At 50.7% G+C, this 21,868-nt stretch overlaps 2 protein-coding genes across 2 annotated transcripts; one reads left to right on the top strand and one right to left on the bottom strand.

The window, feature by feature from the left end:
- The first annotated feature begins 1,843 nt into the window (after positions 1-1,843).
- Positions 1,844-2,800, top strand: LOC147599894 (olfactory receptor 14A16-like). The gene has a single exon (XM_086753503.1). It carries the CDS (start codon positions 1,844-1,846, stop codon positions 2,798-2,800), a length of 957 nt encoding a protein of 318 aa, XP_086609629.1.
- Positions 2,801-7,916: 5,116 nt separating this feature from the next.
- Positions 7,917-14,791, bottom strand: LOC147599893 (olfactory receptor 14A16-like). The gene is made up of 2 exons (XM_086753502.1): positions 13,896-14,791; positions 7,917-7,977 (listed from the first exon to the last, which is right to left on the bottom strand). The coding sequence occupies exons 1-2, from the start codon at positions 14,789-14,791 to the stop codon at positions 7,917-7,919; spliced, it is 957 nt and encodes a 318-aa protein (XP_086609628.1).
- Between the last annotated feature and the right edge of the window lie 7,077 nt (positions 14,792-21,868).

Raw genomic sequence — 21,868 nt, 5'->3', positions numbered from 1 at the left:
GTTTCCTTAAGCCTGTTTCACAGGGACAGCTGGAGGGAGCCCAGAGGGGACAGAGAAAGTGCTGCCTTGGGCTGGGCCTCTGCTGCTGAGCTGGGCCGGGCTCCTGGGATGCAGGGAGCTGCTGGTAACAGGGCAGCGCTGCAGAGAGACAGCTCTGCCCAGGAGCAGCTCCTCTGCCAAGCACAGCAGGGCTGAGGGCTCTGCCTGCAGGAGCTGAGGGGAGAGGAGCGAGGCAGAGAGAGGTGAGAGGCAGCCTGGGGTGGGAGGAGAGCTGAGAGCTCAACAGGAGAGAAATCTTCACAGCCGTCTACATGGTAAGTACTTGCATGAAGGGCAATGTGTCTGTAGTTTGTGGAAAGACTTCCAAAATCTGTCACATCCTACAGTCAGGAGGACTTTCACAGTAGGGAGCAGGACATGCTGCACAGCAGAGGGACAGGGCACAACAGCTGCCTTCTCCCAGGGACGGCTGCAGGGTGTGAATGTGTGTGTGCAGCCAGGGGTGCCCAGGGCTGTCCTTCAGAGCAGGGTCCCTGCGCCCCAGGGGCTGTGTGCTGGGGCAGGGACTCTGCCTCTGCCAGGCTCAGCACTCAGCCTCCCTTTGTGAGCTCCCCACGGCGCTGGGGAAAGAAGCTGTGGGTGGGAGGAACAACTTCTGGCCGAGCAGGGCCCTTCTGCTGTTGAGAGGGTGCTGTGTGGGTCAGTGCTGCTCACAGCTCCACATCTCCACTGGGAAACTTCCAAGGGGATGTTTCAAGAGGAAGGTCAAGGCAGGGTTTGCTATAGAGATAAAGAGATTTCCTGAGTCTCTGTTTTTGTTTTCCTACTCTGAGAGTACGGGACAGATAGTGGGTACAGAGAGAAATAGAAATAGAAAAGGAGCTGTCAAGCTTGGACAAGTCCTTGAGACTCCTGAGCTGTAACTGTGATTGGTCATTTGGTCTGCTAAGAGCCTCCTCAAGTGCCTTCAGCCACTCCTCTGCCCAGGGACAGCACCAGCATCACCCGTGCTGCACCCAGCAGGGTTGTCCTGCCCTGGCCTTTGGAACCTCCAAACAGGAACAGGCACCCAGCCAGCGCCCTGCAAACAGGCAGGTGTGTGCAGGGCCAGGCTGAGTGCACAGAGGTTGGGATGGGGTCTGTGAGTGCTGACAGGGAAAAGAGATCAGACAGGAAAACACATCCCAGGACGAAAATCCCCAGGCAGCAGGTATACGATGAAGGAATGAGGGGACACAGAAACCAGAAATGTTGTGGGAGGGAGAATTCAGAGATCTCTGTACCATCCCCTCCAGGGCAGGCAAGAAAGAGCTCACTGTGCGCTAAGCCACTGCCAGTCCTTTCCTTTGCAGCACTCTACATTTTATCTCCGAGTGCAGCTGAAATGTTGAGGCTTCTGACATCCAGGAATATTCCTGAGGGGAGAAGGGGGTAGCACCCTAAAAAAACCCCAAGCCCATCAGCCTGCCTACTCCAATCCTGTTTCCTTAGCACTGGCAGTGCAGATGCTGACAAGCCCTTCTGCTTTAGGAGCGGTTTTATCTGACAAAGTCAAGCACCAGCATTGGCCCCTCACCCCGTCATTCCCATGACCCCACTGCTGCAGAAAGGGCTGACTCCTCGGCAGGCAATGGGTGGGGGCTCTTCTCCTCACAGCACATTCAGCCAGCACCGCCCAGAGTTCCAGGCACAGAGCTGAGGGAAGGTCTCCTAGAAAATGTAAAGGACGTGCATAGCAGGGGAGGGTCTATGAGATACGGCTTTTTATCTGCTCAGAGAGATCTTCACTAAGTTGTCACTGTCTTTTCCTCCTTGCACAGGTTCATGCGGCCAAAGAGACAAAATGTCCAACGGCAGCTCCATCACTGAGTTCCTCCTCCTGGCATTCGCAGACACACGGGAGCTGCAGCTCTTGCACTTCTGGCTCTTCCTGGGCATCTACCTGGCTGCCCTCCTGGCCAACGGCCTCATCATCACTGCCATAGCCTGCGACCACCGCCTCCACACCCCCATGTACTTCTTCCTCCTCAACCTCTCTGTCCTTGACCTGGGCTCCATCTCCGTCAGTGTTCCCAAAGCCATGGCCAATTCCCTGTGGCACACCAGGGCTGTTTCTTACCAGGGATGTGCAGCTCAAATATTTTTGTTTTTCTTTTTCATTTCAGCAGAGATTTATCTTCTCACTGTCATGGCCTATGACCGGTATGCTGCCATCTGCAGACCCCTGCACTACGGGACCCTCCTGGGCAGCAGAGCTTGTGTCCACATGGCAGCAGCTGCCTGGGGCAGTGGGTTTCTCCATGCTCTGCTGCACACTGCCAATACATTTTCACTGCCACTCTGCCAGGGCAATGCTGTGGATCAGTTCTTCTGTGAAATCCCCCAGATTCTCAAGCTCTCCTGCTCAGATACCTACCTCAGAGAAGTAAGGCTTCTTGCTTTTACTACTTTTCTATTTTGGGGTTGTTTTCTTTTCATTGTGGTGTCCTATGTGCAGATCTTCAGGGCTGTGCTGAGGATCCCCTCTGAGCAGGGACGGCACAAAGCCTTTTCCACGTGCCTCCCTCACCTGGCCGTGGTCTCCCTATTTATCAGCACTGGTGTCTTGGCCTACCTGAAGCCCCCCTCCATCTCGTCTCAACATCTCGATCTGTTTCTGGCAGTTCTGTACTCATTGGTGACTCCAACAGTGAACCCGCTCATCTACAGCATGAGGAACCAGGAGCTGAAATTCACACTGAAAAAACTGATTCGGTGTTTTTTTCTGTCAGCAGGAATAAGTGGCCCATGTCACTTCTGAAGTGATTTCTAATTCATCTGAGAATCTTTTGTGCATTCAACATTTTATCTGTTATAACTGTGTTTGTCCAGGAATGCCTGCATCCACTACACTTCTCCAGAGGCATGAACCAGCCTGTCTGAGCTGGAGGCCTGTTTACATGCATCTTGGATCATCATACCGCTGGTCTCCTGTGTCGTGTCTGAGTAATAAACGGATATTTCCTCCATTCTGATATTTAGAGATTGGGCTCTTCTTCCACAGCAGTGGTCAGGCTGAAGAAATTGCCCTTATGATCCTTTCCTGCTGTGCTTGGGTCCTTCATGAGTTCAGGGGAGGAGAGCATGGGGCAACATGTCAAGCAATGATCTTAGTTTGAGCCCCTTCACCTGTGGGGGTCCAGTGCCCCTAGAGACGGTGAATGACCTACAGGCATGTGTCTTGGAGTGTCTCCCCATGGTTTTCAGGCACCACGAACTGCTCCCTGTGCAGGGCAGCACCACCAGCTCGAGACCCTGCATGAGCACATGGAGGGGCAGAAGGGGTCGGTCAGACCAGCATGGACACACTTCCGTGTGTAATTTTACCCCACTTTAACAGGGGATAATCTTACTCTACATCTTCCAAGAAGTCACTGATCCTCAGGAAGGGTCTCATGGTAACAGGAAATACAACCCTGTTGCTGATACCAGCTGCATCATCAAGTGTTGACCCTCTAGCTCTTCTTGCTCACTAGCAGGATCAAACAGAACACCACCTGGGCCACCATACCCTTGGCCTTCATGCCTAGAGCCATGTAGTCACACTCCATACTTTCTCCACTGGGCTACATCCTTGGTACCTCCATGGAAGCGCAGCAGAGGGTAACAGTCCAAGGGCTGGAAAAGCTTCAGCAGCCTCTTAACAATGCACAATTTGATCAAGGGCAGTGGACAGAGTTGGTTGGGAGCTTGTTGAGGTTGCTCGCATCTTCCTGAGAGTCAAGGAAACTGTGGCTGTTCTTACCTGGCAGCAAAAGGCACCCTCAGCTTTGCTGGACGGCTCCCAGGAGTGCACCAAGGATCTTAGACCAAGTTCCCGGAAAATATTTTCAAGACATAGTTGGATAAAACTCTGAAGAATGGAATGGCAAATCACTGTTCTTTCTGATGTCAGTGCAAGATTAGTCTGAAGTCCTCCCAAGGTTCCTTCTGACTTGAATGGCTCAGCTGTTCTGCCACCTCTGGTGACAGTTACTGCGATTCTTACAGTCTTGAATTCCTCCTCTGCACGTGCATCAGCATCAAGCACAGCACCTACAACACCAGTCTGTTCTCTTGTCACCTTGGGTTTGAAACATTTTAGCTCCAATGTTCAATAGTGAATGACTAATTGTTCAGATTGGGCTCTCCTCACAGCCTGCAGCACCTGTACATGACACCATGGTGACAAGTACGAGCGACACTTGCAGAATGCCATGGCACAAGGGTGATGATATTCTAATAGCCCTGAAGTCCTTTGCAGATCCAAGAGAATCCAGTAGCAGTGGAAGACCCTTAAACATCTCAGGCACACATTTGTTAAGATTGACTTTCTCCCAGTGAGAAGGGTGAGAGAACTGCATTTGTCCACTCAGGAGTAAAGAAGGCTTTCGGCAGAGCACAGAAGAGCCTTCAGAAACCCATCAGAAGGGATTCAGGAGCAGCTAAGCTCTTGACTGTCATGCATGATGGGAGGAAGAGGGTCAATGAGCATGAGAAGGTTTCGCAGAGTTGGTACAGTTTCTGTATTTGGAGGGTTTCAGGTTCTGAATGAATAAAGTCCTTTGCGACCACAAGTGACCTGATAGCTGATGCTGCCGTGAGCAGCACTTTGGGCTAGAGACCTCCTGAGATCCCTTCCAGCCTGAAGGACTCTGGGTTTCCATCCACTATGGGGCTCTTCCCTTCATGATGGTGGGAAAAGAACTCAGGATCCCTGTGACCATGGAAGTCAGGTGTAAATATGGTTGTCATATCAAGTGCAGCTTTCTTGTCCACATCAGTCATTCTTTCCCAGCTGGAAGGCCTGCTTGGCAGGTACCCCCAAACAGACCTGATCATATCCTTGGCTTCACCTTGTATTATCTTTTACCCACTTTTGCCCTTCCCAAGTTCTTCCTTCCGATCATCCTCAGGCTCTCCCATACAAACAGCCTACCTCTGGTTTCCCTTTCCTCCCCGGCCCTGGTTTTACTGTCTCTGTACCCTCATTTGGTGATTCTGGGAGCATCACCAAGGTAATACATGCCTTGGCCAGCAATTTCATTGAACTAGTATGTTCTCATCAAGGCAGGCTCAGACCTGACTGGATGAGGAGGAACGTCCAGGTAATTGGACCTGGTAATTGCAAAGGCTGCCAGACCAGCCAGTGGTGCTCAGCGTGAGTATGTCTGTGTGCATGTTGGACTGCACTGGGAGGAACATGGCCACCCAGACAAGGGGAATGATCATGCCCCTTGACTCAGCACTGGCATGGCCACTTCTGGAACAGTGTGTCCCGGTGTGGGGCTTCACATTCCAGAGGAGAGGAGCAGAACTGGAGAGGGTCTGGCGTAGATCTGCTAAGATGGGGTTAGGGACCATGTGTTGGGAAGCTGAGAGACCTGGGCTTTTTAGGCCTGGTGAAGTGAAGGCTCAGGGAAGTGTAGTTGACTTTGATAAAGCCTGAAAGTGGATTTCAGAGACTATTGGGGGTTTTTATGGTAGTGGGAAAGAACATAAGAAAGGGTAACCAGTATGAATCGCAGTCTGGAAGGCTGAGACTGGACAGGAAGAGAAAGAAAGGTCACTCCAAGGCTAGTACTGTGGTGCAACACATCTTCACGCAGAAGGACCATAGAATCATAGAATGATTTGGGTTGGAAAAGACCCTTAAGGTCATTGAGTCCAGCTGCAAACGTAACGCTACCAAGCCCACAGCTAAACCATGTCCCTAAGCACCACAGCTACATGTCTGTCAAATACCTTCAGGGATGGTGACTTCACCGCTTCCCTGGGAAGCCTTTTCCAAGGCTTGACAACTGTTTTGGTGAATATTTTTTTCTTAATATCCAATCTAAATCACCCCTGGTGAAAACTGAGGACATTTCCTCTTGTCCTGTACTTTGTTACCTGGAAGAAGAGACTGATACCCACCTCGCTCCAACCTCCTTTCAGGTAGCTGTAGAGAGTGACAAGGTCTCCCTTCAGCATCCTTTTCTTCAGGCTAAACAACCCCAGTTCCCTCACCTGATCCTCATAAGACTTAGTCTCTTGACCCTCCACCAGCTTCATTGCTCTTCTTTGGACGTGGTCCAGGACCTCAATGTCTTTCTGTCAGTGAGAGGCCCAAATCTGAACACAGCATTGGAGATGCGGTCTCATCAGTGGTGAGTACAAAGAGACAATCACTTCCCTAATCCTGCTAGCCACACCGTTCCTGATACAAGTCAGGATGCTCTTGGCCTTCTTGGCCACGTGGAACGCTATTTGCTCATATTCAGGCAGCTGCACACCAACACCAGAGGTCCTTTTCCACCAGGCAGCTTTCCAGCCATTCCTCCCCAAGCCTGTAACATTGCATGGGGCTGTTGTGACCCAAGTGAAGGACCCTCGTACAAGTGGCTTTGGCTCAATGATCCAGCCTCTCTATATCCCTCTGAAGAGCCTTCCTACCCTCCAGCAAATCAACACTCCCACCCAACTTGGTGTCATCTGCAAACTTCCTGAGGGTGCACTCGTTCCCTTGGTCCAGATCATTGCTAAAGATATTAAACAGAACTGGTCCAATTACTGAGGCCTGGGGAACATCACTTGTGATCGACTGCCAAGTGGTTTTCACTCCATTCACTACAACTCTTTGGGCCTGGCCATACAGCCAGTGTTTTACCCAGCAAAGAGTGCACCTGTCCAAGCCATGAGCAGCCAGTTTCTCCAGGAAAATGCTGTGGGAAACAGTGTCACAGACTTTACTAAGGTCTAGGCAGACAACATCCACAGTCTTTCCCTCACCCACAAAGTGGGTCACCTGGTCATAGAAGGAGATCAAGTTAGTCAAGCAGGACCTGCCTTTCCATTAGGAGACACTCTGCATCAATATCAATTGGAGAATTCTTCTATCACTTCTTTAAAGTGCTCACTGAAAACTTCCTCTTTCTCTACCCTCCTGAAGGCTCTACAATTAGCTATACAAGTCTTAAGGACTTGAAGAAAATTAGAGAAGGGATACAGGTCATTAGCACTTTCTGCATTTTAATGAGCCCATGGTGTATGCAGTGCTGAGTCCATGAAACTCAGGTTCTGAGAAGAGACTGAACAAACCTCTCAAGGAGACAAAGTCAGAGGCAAAACCCCAAGTACCTTGAAGCATTGATGGACTCCACTGAGGGCCATTACTGAGAAAGCCTCCCCATGGACTCGTTAGAGCAGATAATTGGAGGCTGTGAGTAAAGGTAGGCAAAGGCACTGTGCAGGTGGCTCTGATGCTGAGTCAAGCCTTGATTTGGTCCATGAAGCAGAAAGGCCAAGCTCTGACCTCAAGCCTATGGGAAGGGGGATCCTGTCCCTCACACATGGCTCAGGGCCCTTCCTGGGGCAGTGGCTGTGGGGTCCGCAGTGTCCAGTGTAGGACATCAGTACAATTCTCCCAGCTTCCCCATTGGGCTACAAGGAGGAAGTGAGGCTGCAGTTCCAGGAGGACAACATGTCTTCTCACAGCCCTTGGTCGCAGAGAAAACTTCCCCACCTCCTGTGTGCTGCCTTTCTGTCCTGGAGCTCAGCTCTCTAAGGAGAGCAGGTGGGAGATGGTGCAAAAGAGCTGTAACACCCAGCTGCAAACTTCAGTGGAAAAGTCTGATTTCAGGAGAAGTGTTGCAAGTCCCAGGTGGCCAACGAGAGAAATGGTGGGGTAAGGGAGGTGAGGAGAAAGGTTGTCCATACAGTGTTGAACTTCAAGGGACTGCTATTCCTACCTGTCCAGACCTCCTGAGGAGACACTCTGGACCAATATAAATTGAAGAATGCTGCTATCAGCTCTTCTTTAAACTGAAAAGTAATAAAAAGTAGCCTTTAAAATCAAGATTTTTTTTTAGGTGCACTAGGACGTCTTCCTCCTTGACTACACTATGAAACCTCTCCAATTAGCTGAACAAGTCTCGAAGAAAATTACAGAAAGAGACATGGCTCGTTAGAATTTTCTGTGTTTTAATGAACCCCACAGTGCTTTTGGGGCTCATTACATGAACCTCAGATACTCAGAGGAGACTGAACAAATTGTGCAAGTTGTTGAAGTCAGGAGAAAAACTCCAAGTACCTTGAAGCATTAATGGGCCCCACTGAGGGTCATTACTGACAAAGCCTCCCCATGGACTCGTTAGAGCAGATAATTGGAGGCTGTGATTGCAAGTGGTCAAAAAAGCATTGTGCAGGTGGCTGTAATGCTGAGAAGACCCTTGGTTTATTTCATGAAGCAGAAGGGCCAAACCGTGACCCCCAGGCCCTAGGAAGGCTGATCTTGTCCCTCACATGTGACTCCTGGGGGCAGTGGGGTGTGAGGGTGAGCAATGCCCAGTGTAGGAAAGCTGTACAGCACGTCCTGGCTTCACCAAGAAGGGATGAGTAGGAAACAAAGTCCAGAACCTCAAAATAAGGTTCATCCTAGTAGGCCTCAGCGGCAGAGGCAACTGCATATTCAGCAGGACAAAGAGCTTGGTCTTTCAGCCTTGCCAGAGCCCTTGGTCATCTGTTCTGCAGGTTTACCCATGCTGTCCCCGTCATGCACCTTTTTCCCTTCAGGCTGTTGACATCCATCTTGCTTTCCTACCTAGCTCTCACCTCAGCATTTCTATATCTTCACTGATGTCTCCATTCTCATTGGCCATTCCTTGAAACACAAAGCCATGGGCTGATCCAGATTCCCTCTGGGTGACCTCCTGCACCACAATGTTACCCTTTGATGGAGATTTCTTATTCCTCCCCTGCAATCTGAACCTTCCAAGCTGCACTTTCTGGAAGGGTCCTTCTCTTCCCGCTACCAAGAAAAGTTTTACCACCTCTGAAACCATCCTTCAAGTAATTGCAGGCTGCTGCTATGGAGCCCTTGGCCTCCACTTCACCAGGCTAAAGAAGCCCAGGTTTCTCAGCCTCTCCACAAAGGCCCCAAACCTCATCCTGGCAGATCTCCTCTGCACCCTCTCCAGTTCCTCCTCATTCCTTCAGAACAGTGAGCCCCACAGGCAGATACGCTAGTCCAGGTGTGGTCACAGCAATGCTGGGTGAAAGTGGATGATAACTCCCTGTTTGGGTGCCCACAGTCCCCCTCATGCAGCCCCATGTGCCGTTGGCCTGATTCACAGTGAGCATGCATCACTGGCTGACGTGGCATCCCTCTTAATGCCCAGTCCCTTCTCCTCAGAGTCCCTCCTCAGCTGTTCAGGCCTCAATCTTCCCTTGGATATGGAGTTATTTTGCCCCCAATTAAGGACTGCCCACTTCTCCTTGTAAAACTATAGGAGCTTTCTATTTGATGAATCCTAGACTCCTTTCCTCTGTCCCTGTGGATCTGGGACAAAACAATTTCATGGTCACTACAGCCAGGGTGAACACTGGTGTTCACATCCCTCACAAGCTCTTCCCCTTTTGGCAGTACTATGTCGAGGGGAGCAGAAGACTGGATGCCTGGTTTGGCAGCTGTGCTAAGAAGTGTTCCAGAAGCACCACAAGAAACCTCCTGGACTGTTTGCATCCTGCTGTCTCACTTGGCCAGTGAATGCTGGGGAGACTGAGTCCCCCATCAGAGCCAGGCTCTGTGATCCACTGATCTCCTCACGTCATTTAAAAGGCATTGTTCATTCCTCACCCCGACTCTGTGACCTGTAACTCTGTCCTGTACCTGGTTGGGATGGCGTTAATTCCCTCACAGCAGTGCACAGGGTGCTGTGCTTTGGATCTGTAACTGACCCAGCTCTGATAACACAGCAGCGTTTTGGCTGTTGCTGAGCACAAAGGCTTCCTCTTTCTCACACTCTGCCCCCACAGCAGTTAGGCTGGAGGTACGCAAGAAGTTGGCAGGGGCACAGCTGGGAAAGCTGAACCCAACTGGCCAAAGGGATTTTCCACGCCATACAATGTCATGCTCAGCAAAAAAAAACCTCAAGAAAAGATGGAGCAAGGGTGGATATTTATGGCCATGGAACTGTGATCTCAAGTCTCACTGCTGAAGCCTTGATTTCCTGGAAATAGCTAAACATCTGCCTGTTGAAGGAAAGCATGGAATGAATTCCTTATTTTGCTTTGTTGCACACAAAGCTTTTGCTTCCCTCTTTAAATCTTTCTCTCGACTCGTGAATTTTCTTGCTCTTGCACTTCTGATTGTATCCCCCATTTCTCTGGTTATGAAAAGAGAGAGTGCACAGGTGGCTCTGGTGCTCTTAGCTGCTCACTGGAGTCAAACCAAATTGAACTCTTACCACAGTGGCATCCTCTGTGGCCTCTTCTCTGACTCCCAGAGGAGCTCTCAACTGACCTGTTTCCTGTCCCAGACGGGAGCTGCATGTATCTTAACTGCCCTTAAATCACCAATGGCATCCCTGCCCTGCATCGTCTTTGTCCATCTCTCCTCCAGACACTCTATCACCATCCACTACAAAAGCCGTGGGAGCCGTCCTTCCCCACCTCAGCTCTTCTTGCACTGATGTCACAGCTCTGTGATGGCACATGAGGCTCCTCCTGTCTGTGCCCCAGGCTCTGGGCTTCGGTGCACATTTGGGCAGACTTGTCACATGGAAACCTCGTACCAAGAGGTTGGACTCCTTGGGTGGAAAGGCTTTGCTTCACAGCAGAGGTGTTCTGGAGTGGATGGCAGGTAAAAACACACTTACAAACGAGGTTCCCACAAAGAGAGCCAAAGCTGCAGTCCCCAAGGCCAGAGAGAAACAGCCCTGGGCTGTGCCGGCCTGGCAGGAGTGGGCTTTGCTGACCCAGGTGACTCTGCAGCACTGTGGGACCTGTGACAGAGGTGAAGCCTGTCTCTAACAAGGACAAGCTGCTGCTGAGAATGTCCCTGGGATAGGACAGCCTGTGATCTGACCACAGTGTGGACATCATGCTGGCGGCTGACTGGCCATACAGCAGCTCTGCAGAGAAGGACCTTAGCGTCCTGGAGGACAAGCAGCTGAGCATCAGCCTTCAACGCACCATCGTGGCATAGGCTTCCTTCACAATATTCGGAAAAGCATTGCTGGGAGATGGAGGGAAACGGTCCCTCCCCTCTACTCAGCACTGGTGAGGCCACATCTGCCGTGCTGTGTCCAGTGTGCGGCTCCCCATCTCAAGAAAGTTTTTTGACCTACTAAAAGAAATCCATGAAAGGATCACAAAGCTGATTTAAGGGCCTGCAGCATCTTTCATAGGATAAAAGGCTACAAGATCTGGGACTGTTCAGTCTGGATTAAAAAAAAAAAAGCAGAAGAAGTAGGGGGGTATGATTAATGTGGATAAATACCCAGGAGGACAAAGGAGCCAAAGTCTTCCCACTAGTTCCTAGAGAGAAGATAAGGGGTGATGAACACAGGTAAAAATACATGGAAAGGCATTTGAACTGAGGAAAAAAAAAAACCTTTTTGTCTATGAGGTTGGTTAAGCAGTGGAACAAGTTTCCCAGGGAAGTGGTGGAGTTTCCATCCATGGAGACATTCCTAATCCACCTAGACCTTAGCAATCTGTGATCACTGATGCTGCCTCAGATGGGGGTGTGACTAGATGATCTCCAGAGGTCCCATCCCATCTTTATGATTCTGTAATTCTTTGAGTGTAGAGGAGGAAAGTAAAACTGAAGGAAATGAACAGTACATAGCCCTGAACACAAATACCATGGGATCCCATGGAGAGGACCCATGCTGGAGCAGAGAAGAATTGTGAGAAGGATGGAGTGGCAGAGATATTATGTACTGATAGTAACTCCCCATTCATCATCCCCACTGCTCCTCATCATGTTGAGGTGGATAGAATTGGGAATGTTGGAAAAATCTGAGCCTAGGTAAAAGGAGTGGGAAAAGGAAAGACCCTGACAGACTGGAGTGAGTCCTGCAGAGGCCAGAAAGATGCTTGGGGCCTGGAGCATGTTGTGGTCAAGAAGAGGCTGAGAGAGCCAGGTTTTTGAGAAATGCCTCAGAGCCGAACACTGGAGCAAGGACCCAGGCCCGTTGGTGGGATCCCCATCAATGAAGATTTTCAATAGTTGTCAAGACAAGGCCATGAGCTCCCGATCTTGCTGGAGCTGTCTGAGTACAGGCTTGGCTGAGAGACCAGCTGTGGCAAGAGCCGTGGGACTTGGTGTGTAATGAGTGTCAGTAGGAAACTGGTTTCCTTTTTATTAATAATGGTGGTGGAGTTGGGCATCACTGAGCTCTGGAGGAGGAAGGAGGGGACCATGCAGCAAAGTCCTCTCATTGTGGCTGATGTGTATGCAGAGAGATGGAAATGGCCGGTGTGTGTGGGACTGGTCTGAGACAATTTTCCTGAGGCAAACCTCAGGGTGTCAAGAGAACATGGCACAGACAGAGCCCCTCTCTTCTGCCTTGTGGTGCCTTGCTTCCTTCACCAAGTCACATGGCTCTGCATATTGAGCAGCCTGCTCCATGCTTCACACTCACACAGCTTGGCTCTACAGTGGCCTTTTCCTCTCCTGAGCTCTTTCCAGCCCAGCTCAGCCCCTCTCCAGCTCTCCCCACCTCCCCTGCCCTTTCCCCAGCACAGCCCAGCCCAGGACAGCAGCCCAGTCTGGGTTGGCCCCATGGCACTGCCCATCACAGGGTGCTGCAGAGCTCTGGGCACTCACACTGCAGCCCCAGCCCCTCTGAAGGGCACAGCACTTTTGGGGGGGATGAGAGATGTCTCAGCCTCCCCACCAGTCCCAGGGCTTGTGCTAGTCTTAGGGAACAAGAAACAGATGCCACTCAATCTCTGGCTTTGCTGCCTTCAAATTGTAGGTGATCTCCAACCCCAACTGCATTTGCCCTCTTCTCTGCCCCCACCAGCCGCACTACCCAGGACAGCACCAGAGTCCTGGCCCTGGGGCTCCTCAGGCAGCACCCACATCTCTCCAGTCTCACCATGCTGTGCCTGTTTGGCACTGACCCGATTGCACTGCAGAGTCCCGTTTGTGGGTACCTTGATTCACTGCTTCACTTTTGAGAGATTGAGGGTGTTTCACCTTCTGAGTCTCCATTCACTCCCAGCCCAAGGCACACGCTGAGTCCTCATCCTGTCCTGACCTCTCCAAATAAATATCCAGAGAGACTGTACATCCATCAGGCCACACATACATGATGCAGCCTAAGGACATAATGGGGAGCCCATACAACCTCTCCACTGCCATTGGACTCCAACAAGAGAGCTTTTAAAATCAGAAAAAAAAAGTCTTTCTAGGGAGACACTGTTCAGTAGGGCCTGTTGTGACAGGATTAGGGGTAACGGTTTTAAAACAGAAGGAGGTAGATTTAAATTAGATATCTGAGATATACTGAGAGTGGTGGAACACTGGAACAGGTTGCTCAGAGAGGTGGTGGATGTCCCTTCCCTGGAAAGGTTCAAAGCCAGGTTGGATGAGGCTCTGAGCAACCTGACCTAGTTGGGGATGTCCCTGGTCCTTCCAGGGGGGTTGGACTAGATGACCTTTGAGGATCCCTTCCAACCCTAACCATCCTATTATTCTGCAATTCTATAATTTTTGGCTCAGTGGAACCCAATTCTGCTGTAAGCATAACCTCAAACACCAGGAGAACACAAAGACAAAATATTATTAAAAAGATCATTTCCTTGGAAATTTTTATGGCACCAACTTTAGATGAAGTATCCAGCTTTCAGTCACTGCACAAAGAACATATAGTTTTACTGAAGATCTGCTATTGGACAGTTCACATCGGACACAGAGCAGTGCAAGGCTCAGACACAACAGGATCAAGCCTCAAAAGAGGTCGTAAAACCTAGAAAATTATATGGAAGTAGAATTATCACGGAGGAAAAATAAAATAAAAGCGTAACATAAGCTCTAAGAAACATGCAGAGAAGGGGAGGTAGGTTGTTTTCAATGAAAGTATGTCCATTAAGTCAGTTTCCATAGGGCATCCTTGAGCTCCTGGTTCCTCATGCTGTAGATGAGGGGGTTCACTGCTGGAGGCACCAGTGAGTAGAGAACAGATACCGTCAGGTCCAAAGATGGGGAAGAAATGGAGGGGGGTTTCAAATAGGCAACCATGGCAGTGCTGATAAGCAGGGAGACCACAGCCAGGTGAGGGAGGCACATGGAAAAGGCTTTGTGCCGTCCCTGCTCAGAGGGGATCCTCAGCACAGCCCTGAAGATCTGCACATAGGACAGCACAATCAAAACAAAACAGCCGAATGAGAAACAGAGACTAATCACAAGAAGTCCAGCTTCCCTAAGGTAGGTGTCTGAGCAGGAGAGCTTGAGGATCTGCGGGATTTCACAGAAGAACTGGTCCAAGGCATTGCCCTGGCAGAGTGGCAGTGAAAATGTATTGGCAGTGTGCAGCAGAGCATTGAGAAACCCACTGCCCCAGGCAGCTGCTGCCATGTGGACACAAGCTCTGCTGCCCAGGAGGGTCCCGTAGTGCAGGGGTCTGCAGATGGCAGCATAGCGGTCATAGGCCATGACAGTGAGAAGATAATACTCTGCCGTGGCCAAAAAGACAAAGACAAAGACTTGTGCAGCACATCCCATGTAGGAAATGGCCCTGGTATCCCAGAGGGAATTGTCCATGGCTTTGGGAACAGTGACGGAGATGGAGCCCAGGTCAAGCAGCGAGAGGTTGAGGAGAAAGAAGTACATGGGGGTGTGGAGGCGGTGGTCGCAGGCTATGGCAGTGATGATGAGGCCGTTGGCCAGGAGGGCAGCCAGGTAGATGCCCAGGAAGAGCCAGAAGTGCAAGAGCTGCAGCTCCCGTGTGTCTGCGACTGCCAGGAGGAGGAACTCAGTGATGGAGCTGCTGTTGGACATTTGCTGCCTTTGAACTTAGAATGCCTGCAAGGAGGAAAAGTCATTAACAAGCTGGAAAGGACTTTTCTGAACACTACCAAAGAAGTTTTGTAAAGACTCTCACCTTTCTACAGACTCTGCCCCCCTTTTTTTTTTTTCCATTTCTGAAGTCCTTCCTTTATCTCTGCTGCTGAAGCTCTGGTTTGGTGCTGGCTGAATGTGCCATGAGGAGCTGGGCCTCTGCCCGCTGGCTGCCCAGGTGTCAGATGTGCTCTGCAGCAGTGAGTTCATGGGAATGGTGGAAGCAGGGGCCAGCTCTGGTGTTCAACTCAGTGAGAGGAAACCACCCCTAATGTAGAAGGGCTTGTCAGCATCTGCACTCCCTGTTCTAACGAACAAGGATGGTAGAAGGCAGATTGAATGTTTAAGTTCTTTACTTATTTCTTTTTTCATGATTTCTGTTACAGTAATTAAAAATTATTTCACGGTACCAGTAACCCCCAGCATTTTGTGCTGCACTCAGAGAGGACAGAGTGAGTCTTGTATGAGAAGAGAATTGCTGTGGCTTAGTGCAGAGTGAGGGGAGCTGGTCTGTCCCTCAGTCCCAGGTGCTCTGGGCTTGCAGTATTCTGAGATTAAACGCAATCGCGCTGCTATGTTTGCAAAAAAGCCAGCAGACACTGCTGAAAGAACAAGGATTCACTGCAGACCACAAAATGACTCACCTTTTTCCAAGGTCTCAGCACCTCATTTCTAGCCCACAGCACTTGTAGCTCATTTCACTGACTCAGCAGCAGGGATTTTGTCCACAGCATCTCTGTGCTGAACCATGGGGTGTGCAGGTAATACAAAGATGTTATGGGAGAGTTTTGCACCTCTGAGGGAAACTCACAGATTGGGAGGACACCCCAAGAAGTTATGTTGGGTGTTTGCATGATGATATCTCACAGAGGGAAAAGCAGCTCCTGCCCCAGCCCCACAGCCTGCATTGCCCACAGCCCCACAGGTGAAAGCTGGGACACTTCTTCCCATGGACACAGCTGCAGGAAAGGACCCACAAGATCAGGGGGGGACTCTGCAGCTGGAACTCCCCTCCCCAGACAGCCTGACAGCAAGAACAAGATCCCAGCAGCAGCACCACAGAGAGGTGGAGGCACAAGGGCAAATACAGCCAGGGTGCGGCTGAGAGAGGACAGGGCACAGGCAGGCGGGCACTGGGGACAGCGTCCCCCTCCCCCAGCTGTGCGTGCCCCCTCCCCGACACCACCATTGCCGGGCAGCTGCTCTCAGCCCCTGTGCTCTGCAGAGGGCCGTGGGCACGTGGCTGGAGAGCTGCAGCACGGCTCTGCTGGAGCTCTGGCTGCAGAGGAGGGGGTTCATGGCTGGGACCCCACAGCCCTGAGGGCAGAGGCTTGGGTGGGTGGGAGAGGAGGCCAGGGGGCTTGCTCAGAGGAAGGGGTGTGCATAGGAGGGGATGCTACAGAGATTTCTGAATTCTCCCTCCCACAACATTTCTGGTTTCTGTGTCCTCTTATTCCTTGATCGTAAACCCGATGCCTGGGGATTTTCCTCCTGGCAGCTGTTTCCCTGTGGCATGTCTTTTCCCTGTCAGCACTCACAGACCCCATCCCACCCTCTGTGCACTCACCCTGGCCCTGCACACACCTGCCTGTTTGCAGGGCACTGGCTGGGTGCCTGTTCCTGTTTGAAGGTTCCAAAGGCCAGGGCAGGACAACCCTGCTGGGTGCAGCAAGGGTGATGCTGGTGCTGTCCCTGGGCAGAGGAGTGGCTGAAGGCACTTGAGGAGGCTCTTAGCAGACCAGCTGACCACTCAAATGTTACAGCTCAGGAGTCTCAAGGACTTGTCCAAGCTTGACAGCTCCTTTTTTGATTTCTCTTTCCCTTCCCACCCTCATAAAACCCCTACCCTCAGAGCAGGAAAACAAAAACACAGACTCAGGAAATCTCTTTATCTCTACAGCAAACCCTGCCTTGACCTTCCTCTTGAAACATCCCCTTGGAAGTTCCCAGTGGTGATGTGGAGCTGTGAGCAGCACTGACCCACACAGCACCCTCTCGACAGCAGAAGGACCCTGATCGGTCACAAGTTGTTCCTCCCACCCACAGTTCTTTCCCCAGCGCCGTGGGGAGCTCACAAAGGGAGGCTGAGTGCTGAGCCTGGCAGAGGCAGAGTCCCTGCCCCAGCACACAGCCCCTGGTGTGCAGGGACCCTGCTCTGAAGGACAGCCCTGGGCACCCCTGGCTGCACACACACATTCACTCCCTGCAGCCGTCCCTGGGAGAAGGCAGCTGTCGTGCCCTGTCCCTGTAGCAGTGCAGCAGGAAAGCCCTGCTGTGCAGCACTGTGAAAGCCCTGGTGTGTCTCTACTATGAAAGTCCTCCTGAATGTAGGATGTGACAGATTTTGGACGTCTTTCCACAAACTACAGACACATTGCCCTTCATGCAAGTACTTACTACGTATAGGGCTGTGAAGATTTCTCTCCTGTTGAGTTCTCAACTCTTCTCCCACCCCAGGCTGCCTCTCACCACTCTGCTTCGCTCCTCTCCCCTCAGCTCCTGCAGGCAGAGCCCTCAGCCCTGCTGCGCTTGGCAGAGGAGCTGCTCCTGGGCAGAGCTGTCTCTCTGCAGCGCTGCCCTGTTACCAGCAGCTCCCTCCATCCCAGGAGCCCGGCCCAGCTCAGCAGCAGAGGCCCAGCCCAAGGCAGCACTTTCTCTGCCCCTCTGGGCTCCCTCCAGCTGTCCCTGGGGCTGCAGGGGAACCTGCTGGGAAACAGCCTGAAGCCATCACTGATGGTCCCTGCCTCAGCTGGGCAGAGACACTTTTTTCCAGAAGCGCAATTTCTCCTCTCAGAAACAAAGTTATGACTTTTTTTTTTTTTTTTTAATTGGACAGGACACCCAGATAGAGATGGGCCGGGATCTCTTTTATCCCTGCTGAGAGAAGGGATTCAGCTGAGGCTACAAAGGCATCTCAGCATTCATTTCTATTCCCAGCATTTGAAGGGGACACAGCTCCCTTTCACGCACACCACAAACCCACAGGAGGTGGGATTGCTCTGGCCTCTGTTCACATCTGCACAGAATAGACACCTGCATGTGAGCATCTGTCAGAGTTTAGGCCTGCTCAGGACCAGACTATGTAGTCTGTTGCTCTCTTCCCCCACACTGTGAGGGAATAGGGAGAGGGAATGTAAGAAAAAAGGCTTGAGATTTGAGATAAGAACAGGGGAAAAAGCATTAAAGTTACTGTTACAGGCAAAAGAGACTCGACTTGGGGAAATTATTTGTTTTTATTGCAGGATAATGAGACAGAGAACAAGATAACCTCCCCCCACCCCTCCCTCTTCCTGGGCTTAACATTATCTCTACCACCTTCCCGCCGCCCAAGCAGCACAGGGAGGAAGAGGGAATGGGGGTTATGGTCACTTCATCACTTGTCACTTTACGCTGCTCCTTCCTCCTCAGCAAGGGAAGAACTCCCCACATTCCTCCCCTGCTCCATTGTGGGGTCCTACGCATGGGCCACAGTCCCTCGTGAAACTGCTCCGGCGTGGGTCATCTCTTCCACGGGGTGCAGTCCCTCCAGAACAGCTGCCCCAGCGGGGCCTCCACGGGCCACAGCCGCCTTCAGCACCCGCCTGCCCCAGTGTGGGGTCGTCTATGGGCTCCAAGTGGATCTCTGCTCCTCCGTGGGCGTCCATGGGCTGCAGGGGGACAATTTGCTCCACCATGCTCGTCACCACAGGCTGCAGGGGAATCTTGGCCAGGAGCCGCATTACTCCTCCCCCTCCTTCTTCACTGCCCTTGGCGTCTGCAGCCGTTCCTCTCAAGAAATTCTTCACAACAGGCAGGCAGACGCCTCTCAATTTCTCTTCACATCTCGTCTCCACTTCTTGCAGCTGAGCTGGGTCGAACAGGCCCAGATGGCCACCCAGTGGGAAGCCAGAGGGTGAGGGCCGCAAGGCCCACAGGGCTCACACCTCCCCCTCTCTGCCCACACTCAGTGTCTTCACATCTCTCTTTTTTTTTCCTGTTTTTTCCCTTTTTACATGTATTATAACGCAGAGGTGTTATCACGGAACGTTCTGCTGCCAATTGGCTTGGCCAGCAGCAAGTCCACCCTAGGCCTGGCCGAGTCCACTGAACAAAGGGGAACAACTTCTAGCGGCTTCTTACAGAAGCTGCAGCTGTAGCTCTTCCTCACTAAACAAAACCAGAACAGACCTCATCCGAGAAAACAATTCCATGGAAAAAGACAGGATACACCCAAGGGTGCTGGGGAAGCTGGACAGTGTCCTTGCAGGATTGTGCTTGTCTGTCCTTGAAATTTCAGGGCCCTCTGGGAAGGCTGTTGATGACTGCAGAAAGGCAGATGTTGCACCCATCTTCAAGAAGGGTTAGGAGGAGGGTTTGGAGAACTACAGCCCAGTCAGCCTCACCTCATTCCCTGGTAACGTGGTGGAGTAAATCCTCCTGGAAGAAGGTTCCAGGCCTGAAATGGACAAGATTGGGAAGAGTCAGCAAGGGCAAATAAAAATCACTCTTGACCAGCCTGGTTGCATTCTCCATGAAGAGGAACGGCTGTGCGCACAAGGGGAATTAGTGGGCCCTTGCTTTACTAAGGCCTTTAACACAGGCCCCCTGGTCTCTCTGTATCCAAACTGCTGAGCTCTGGTGTGGGTGAATGGATCATAGGTGGGTGGAAACTTGACTGAGCCATGCAGTCACAGTACAACCAGTTATAGTGGCCTCCATCAGCGACCAACACCTAGGGCAACACTGGTTGATATCTTTATTAATGGCCCGAACAAGGGAACAGGGTAAACACCTGGTCTGTTTGTGGATGATGCCAGATGGAGAGGGAACTCCTGAGAAACCTCATGTCCATCTAGCTGACCTAGGTGATGCTCAGATGTCTTGTACACCCTAAGTTCCTCAGAAAGTCAACAGGACTGAAGAGAAGGAAGGAAGGAGTAAGAGGCAGAAGTAGAAATATTAATTGTGTCAATATAGGTGTAGTAGTTTCTCTGAACAAAATAACTGTCTTTATACAAAAGTCTATAAATATATATGCATATGTATTTGCATATCTCTGTATTTATACCTGTTATATCTACAGAAGCACACAGGGAGATGAAATCTTGCAGGGAATGAAAAGAGAGAATGACCAGATGCCTTACAGGCTCCTTTAAGAAGTCACTGCAACACAGCTATGATGAGATTCGTGCAGAAACGGCCATCCAAAAATTAGAGTGTTTCACTGAAACTGCTGCCCCCATCAGCTGAGAGAGCTCGATACCTTGGTGTGACTCTGTGCCATGAGTGAGGAGAGGCATGGCCAGAGAAGGACAGGAAGATTTTGGGGAGCTCTGGGGTCTGTGCTTGAAACAAAATTCTATCAATTAATGCTGCAGGCCTGATTGTGACAGAAATGTGCAGGAAATTTTACAGAAAAATGAAACAATGAAGAAGTAAACGCAAAGATCTAAAGTGAAGAAATATTTTAATATGCTTTTCATCTTATTAAATTCTTTGTGTTCTTCTCCTTGGTTTTGTTCATTTTGATTTAACATACTAGTCTTTGGGGGGATTTTGTGACTGTTTTCTGTTTTTAGAAGGAAAAGACATTTCCAAAACTGATCTGGGATGCAGCTACAGGGACACAGATGTTTTCAGGTACAGTGACACAGGCACCTGGTGCCAGTTCAGATGCCCTGGGACCCTCTGCCTGGCCCATGCAATCAGTGTCCAAGGCACCCTGGTCTTCTGTAGGAGACCTCCTGTCCTGTCTGACAGCGACCAGTCCCAGGCAAACACCTCAGCTACACTGGGGCCTCTACAAGGGGCACTTTATGTCCCTGGTCAGACAGCTGAGCTCTGCCTGGAAGGAGGAAGAACTGCTTCTAACTTCTAAAAGTCACATGAATACCTTTATAACAGCTGAGATACTTGAATCCTTTTCCTAAAATGATGATGTTTTTCCACCATGCAAGAATAGGAATTTCCTGGGAGTATATCAATGGGTGGAGAAGAAATACTGACCTTTACTTGTATTTGCATTGCCGGGACTCTGGCCATTATACTGTGATACGAGTGATATTTCTTTCTCCTCATGTCCAGTTTCAACCTCCTAAGCTGCACTTTGTTGCCCTCTTCATTTCTTCTGCTTGTCTCCATTGAAGAAAGCCAGTGACTGTGCTGCTCTGAGGTTTCACTTTACCATGCAAAGGTGCTCAAGTCCTTCAGCCTCCCCACAGTGGTCATGTGCCCCTTGTTGGCAGACCTCCTCTGGACATTCTCCGGTTCTTAGCCACCCCACAGAGGGACACACTACTCCAGATGTGGCCACATCAGTCCTGAGTCGTATGGCATACATCACAGTGCCCAGGCCCTTCTCAGGGTCACTGCTCAGCTTGTCAGGTCCCAGCTGGCCCTGACCTACAGGCTTCTTCTTCCCACCAGTGCAGGACTGGCCACTTCTCCTTGTAAACTCCTTTCTGTTTCTCAAGGTCCCCTGGACTGCAGCTCCATTTGGTCCCCTGTCAATGCTCATGTGCAGATGGCTCACTCTAATGGTGATGTCATTCACAAGGTAACAGCAGGAGGAGTTGCAGGGCACTACAAATACTGAAAGGTGGCTCTAGTTTTATGGAATTTCCTTCCATGACTAATCATGCTGACCATCTCAGAAAAAGTTGCAATGCAAGCAAAACCAGGGTCAGTGAGGAAAGAGTTAACAGAGGTGGTCTGTTCACATGGGCTAGAAAAAGAAGATCAAAGGGAAGAACTTGGATGGGTGAAAAGGTGCAAAAATAAAATTGAAGATGAAGCAACAGACATGATCAAGTCTGTTTGGAAGTACCTGCCAAGCAGCTCTGGACCTGAGCAGCAGTGGCTGGCATGGGACAAGAAAGAAACAGATGAGCCAACCCAAATTACGTCCGACCTACTTATGAGATGTAAGCACGTAATTAAGGACATGTCTACAGGACTGTGATGGAAGTGCTCTCATGTCCTTTCTGAGAGAACAGCATGACTGGACACCTCTTGAGGTGGAATGCGTGAAGTGTGGCA

The sequence above is a fragment of the Chlamydotis macqueenii genome, chromosome 8 (assembly GCF_036417535.1).
Source record: "Chlamydotis macqueenii isolate bChlMac1 chromosome 8, bChlMac1.mat, whole genome shotgun sequence".
In the NCBI taxonomy this organism is placed as follows: domain Eukaryota; kingdom Metazoa; phylum Chordata; class Aves; order Otidiformes; family Otididae; genus Chlamydotis; species Chlamydotis macqueenii.
Note: the sequence above shows the minus strand (reverse complement) of the source record. Positions and strands in the feature narration are given on the sequence as shown.